This window comes from Saccostrea cucullata, unplaced genomic scaffold (assembly GCF_032062105.1).
Source record: "Saccostrea cucullata isolate Sc308-1 unplaced genomic scaffold, CSIRO_AGI_Scuc_v1 ctg1957, whole genome shotgun sequence".
Taxonomy (NCBI): domain Eukaryota; kingdom Metazoa; phylum Mollusca; class Bivalvia; order Ostreida; family Ostreidae; genus Saccostrea; species Saccostrea cuccullata.
Window position 1 is genome coordinate 1 of NW_026918434.1, and position 5,000 is coordinate 5,000.

Genomic DNA, 5,000 nt, shown 5'->3' on the forward strand with positions numbered 1-5,000 from the left:
GTACTAAGGTGTGGGGTGGTACCCTCTCTTGTCCTTGCTTATCACTTGTGGTAGGCACCTCTTCACATGAAGCTGGAGGGTTCTGCAAACTCAAGGTGTGGGGTGGTGCCAATTTGTTTTTGCTCAAAGATTTAGCATATTCTACGTCTTCCATATATTTATATTTCAGATCAGCCTGCTTCTTTATTTTTTCTGAAATTAGTAATGGTGCATTCAATTTCTTGCTGTACAATATGTGAGTAATTGTATTTCTAATTTTAACTATTAAAATGAAGTTTGTTCATTTGCAAAGTTAGTAAAAATACTTTAAGAAAATACAAGGGTCCTGAGCTTTCATTAATGTTTAACATTTTTCTGCAATTTTAGAACCTGTAAAACATAAATTATCTGTCATTAACAACTCTTATTGCTTTGTTTCTCTCTAGTAATTTCATTCATCTATCATTCTTCGGGGAGAATTAGATTGAACATTTGTTTTGCTCCATCTGATAGAGACATGGTAGGACAAATTTGTACGAATTATTAATTTAATTAAACACATTGCCAAGACATGATTAATGTTTGAAAACACATAAATTTAGTTGCCTGATTCCTGAAAAAAATAAAATTGTTTGGTTATATGGTCTTGAACATTTATAATCACCACAGATAGATAAGCAGTCAAGGTGACCAGACGTGTTTTTTACAGCTCCTGAAGATCTTATCTCTACTTAGCTTAACAATGGAATAATAATGAGTCTGAGTGATAATTCTAATCTTTTCAAGTCACTTTTGGACTCATTTACCGGATTTTCAAGATCATTTATATTAACTAATGATCTGCCAACGGAATCTGTGGGACTTAGTGTAAATGATGTGCCAAATTTCTTGCAAGTACAGGAAAATCAGGAAAGTGTTACAATTACTTTCGATGGCGACAAGTACCCCATCATTTTAGATCTGTTGGAGAAGAAACTCCTTTTATTCAAAGACAGCAATGAAAGGCGACATGGATCTATTTATAAGTCACAGGATAAAACTGTCACTGTTACCATCTACGAGACAACAAGCTCTCTACATATCCAAGGGGAATCGTATTTTTCTTGGTATCAGGAGTTCCTCACGGACTTGAATAAATTGGATGTAAATTTGGAAACAAATTGTAAGACTCTAGATGAAACATCTCCTCAATGCACCTCCACCCCTAAGGGTAAGACATCACAGAATTGTCATCAGTGTATTAGCAGTGCCAAACTTATTCAGGAATTGTCTGATACCGTCAAGCTTTTGTCACAAGAAGTCAGTGACCTAAAACAGCAACTAAATGGGTCAAAAAAATGTCACATCGCTTGTTTCAAGAGCTACCCAAACAACTCCTAATAGGACAAAACAAAAGGAGACATCAACAGACGGACTCTTTCACATTCCACCTGGTGTATCTAGACATACCCAATGCACCCTTAAGGCTCCTACAATATCCAGTAGTACCATGACAGATGCCAGTGAAGCTCATACTAGGAGTTTTCCTACCTCGCCAGATTCAAACACCAAACATGGAACAATTCAACCTAGAAAGACCCCAATGGATAAATCCGTCCTCATCATAGGAAGTTCCATACTACAAAGGATCCGCACCAGAGGATTGTGTTCAACTGTGCAGGTCAACACAAATCGCGGGGCAAACGTGTCCCTAGACGGTCCAAGCTCTCAAAAATGGATGTTTCTTCATATCGTAGTGTAATCATCTTGGCTGGCGGAAATGATGCATCTAGACGACGAGACCCAGAGGCAATAGAAAATGATTTCGCAGAAGTAATCACAGATCTCAGAAATCGGAATTCTAGTATCAGTGTATTTATCTCGGAAGTATTACCAAGGCGTGATACAAACACCAATGAAGTTAATGGAATTATTAAAAGTGTATGTGAAATGTATGGTGGTACAGTGATTCCAACTTCTAAATTCTTTGGTTGTGGAAATCCCAAACAAGAGTATTATTGGAAGGACAACATTCATCTGTCAGACAGAGGTACAGCAGACCTGCTGAAAATTTTCCATCAATACGTGAGTATCCTCAAAGTCGGAAACGTGCGTACGAATGGTGAAGAATCGGAAATACTTGGCAGTACTTCCTTCCGCCGTCCAGCCTTCTGTTATTTCTGTGGGGAAAGTGGACACATATCACGACACTGCAGACATGGAAGAAAGTTGGACTGCTGGAATTGTGGGGAACTAGGTCATAAAACCAAGCTTTGTCCGAATGGACACTAGGAAACTGGCAACGAATGTGTAGCCGACCATAGTTCCCAAACGATTCCTATTGACAACAATGTTTATTCGACTCTTAGTAGATTATGTTCAGAATGTAATAAGATCCACTGTTCATGCAAACAATGTGAATATTTTTCTCTAGATCTTGTAACAAATTCAAAAAATTTAATTACTTCACCAAATACTTCTAAATTCTCAAAACCAGACAAGAATACTCATAGATTTCATACCAAGAAGGTTTCATAATCTGCTAATCATACTATATCTAAAAATGAGAATATACATGTACAACATGTACCGAGCAATAATGGGTTTGGTTTGGTGAAAAAAGGTCTAAGATTTGGAAAATCTAAACATATGCCACTTATTGCCTAAAATTGAAGAAATTAAACTATTACTTCATGACAAACAAACTGTAAATATTTTAGGACTTTGTGAAACCTTTTTGAATGATCAAGTCACTGATTCCGTATTTTGTATATTGAGGGTTTTGATATGGAAAAGAAAAGATCGCATTGAGAGCAGGTGGCGGAATTTATCGTCTTAATTTGAATAATAGAAGATATAAATGTAGGCCTGATTTTGAAATCAGTAATATTGAAACAATTTGGCTGGAATTAAAGATTAAAAATTCTAAACCAATTTATTACTGTTCAGCATATCGTCCACCATCTGCTCCCTCCTGCTGGGCAGAGGACCTGGCTAGAGAGATTAACTGTGCCTCCTGCTGTGACGATGCAGAAATTATCTTAACAGGTGACTTTAATGTAGACTTATTCAAAGAACCCCCACAAAGTTGGACATATGCTATGGAAGAGTATGGTTTTTCACAATTAATTACAGCACCAACCAGAGTAACTAATACCTCAAGTACCCTAATAGATCACTTTTACACCAATAAACCAGATAACATGTGTGAAGTAAATATACCTTTTATAGCCATCTCTGATCACTACCCAATATGTGCCACTAGAAAAACAAAATGCATGCCGCAAAAAGGAAAACACATAGAAATCCAGTATAGAGACTTCAAAAAGTTTGATGAAAATAAATTCCTCCAAGACTTAAAAAATGTAGAATTTAACAATCTCCTCCAGATGCATGACCCTAATGAAATACTAACTGAATTCTATGAATTATTTAATAGCGTACTTGACCAGCATGCACAGGTTAAAACAAAACGAGTAAAGAGTGAAATCCGTCCTAAATGGATGACACAAGAAATAAACAATGCTAGACATTTACGGGACTTTTACCACAAAGAAGGAGACATGGAGAACTATAGAATTTATCGAAACAAAGTTAGCGTTCTTATAAACAAATCAAAATCTTCTTACTATAAAACAGCGATTGAACATAGTTCAAATCCGAAAGAAATGTGGAACTATCTTAATCAATTAACATGTAATCTTAAGAATACAACTCCATCTCATGTGTCTTCTAATGGGGAAATTGTTGACAATTTGCAGGATATTGCAAATACTTTTAATAACCACTTTACGGATGTCTCTAACAAGCTTCTTTTGGATATGCCAAAACATGATTATGATCCTAATATATTATGTAATTTTGTTAGGTCTAAGCTTGATGAGGAAACCTTGTTTAGTATTCAACAAATTGAAGAAAGTGAAGTTTTTAACATGTTAAATTCTCTAAATATCAATAAATCAGCTGGCATTGACTTTATTGGGCCGCGTCTTCTGAAAGTCACATCTAAATATATATGTAAACCTATAACTCATCTTATTAACGCTAGCATAGTAAGTGGTATTTTCCCGACAAATTTAAAACAAGCCAAAGTAACACCTATTTTTAAGAAAGGTGACAAAGCTGACCCGAATAATTATCGTCCTATTTCTATTCTACCAACTATATCTAAATTGATAGAAAAACATGTAGCTAAGCTAATAAAAAATTTCACTAATGAATTTGATCTACTAACACAATCCCAGTCGGGGTTTAGGGAACTCCATTCCTGTCAAACTTCACTTACAAAACTAACAGAAAGTTGGCTTACTGCAATGGATCGTGGTGAACTAATCGGTATTACATTTATAGATTTTAGTAAAGCATTTGATTTAGTGAATCATGATATTCTTCTAGAGAAATTAACCCATTACAAATTTGACCAAACAGCTATAAAGTGGTTTAAATCATATCTTTACGATAGGACCCAGTGTGTTAAATTTGGATCATGTGTCTCCAATATTCTACCCGTCACAGCAGGAGTGCCACAAGGGTCAATTTTGGGCCCACTTTTATTTTTATTGTACATAAATGACCTTCCGTTACATGTAAACAATTCAAATATTGATATGTTTGCTGATGATGTAACTCTGTATTCTAATAATAATAATGCAAGATGTTTAGAAAATACACTAAATTCAGATCTTTGTGAGATTGAGAAATGGTGTGCTCAAAATCAAATGGTTTTAAACGTAGATAAAACAAAATGTATGTTAATGGGAACACAGCAAAGAAAATCAAAATTAGATAATCCAAATTTACAAATTTATGCCTCAGACAAAAGAATTGAAATGGTTGAAACTGAAAAAATTCTTGGTGTACATATTGATGATAAGTTACAGTATGCAAATCATATTGATTCGGTTTGTAAAACGATAAATTATAAGTTATTTACTCTTCGAAGGATTAAGAAATTTCTCCCTCTACATACCAGAAAACTATATTACGATGCTTCTATTTTACCATCTATTAACTATTGTTTGACTATCTGGGGCAATGCCCCC

General features: G+C 35.0%; 1 protein-coding gene across 1 annotated transcript in view; it reads right to left on the minus strand.

The window, feature by feature from the left end:
• Window positions 1-4: 4 nt before the first annotated feature.
• Window positions 5-5,000, minus strand: part of LOC134266122 (uncharacterized) — a gene marked incomplete at its 3' end in the record, with an annotated part of 18,307 nt that continues 13,311 nt past the window's right edge. Inside the window, exon 6 of the mRNA XM_062748365.1 lies at window positions 5-192. Coding sequence (XP_062604349.1) covers window positions 5-192 — 188 coding nt within the window. The remainder of the gene's footprint in view (window positions 193-5,000) is intronic.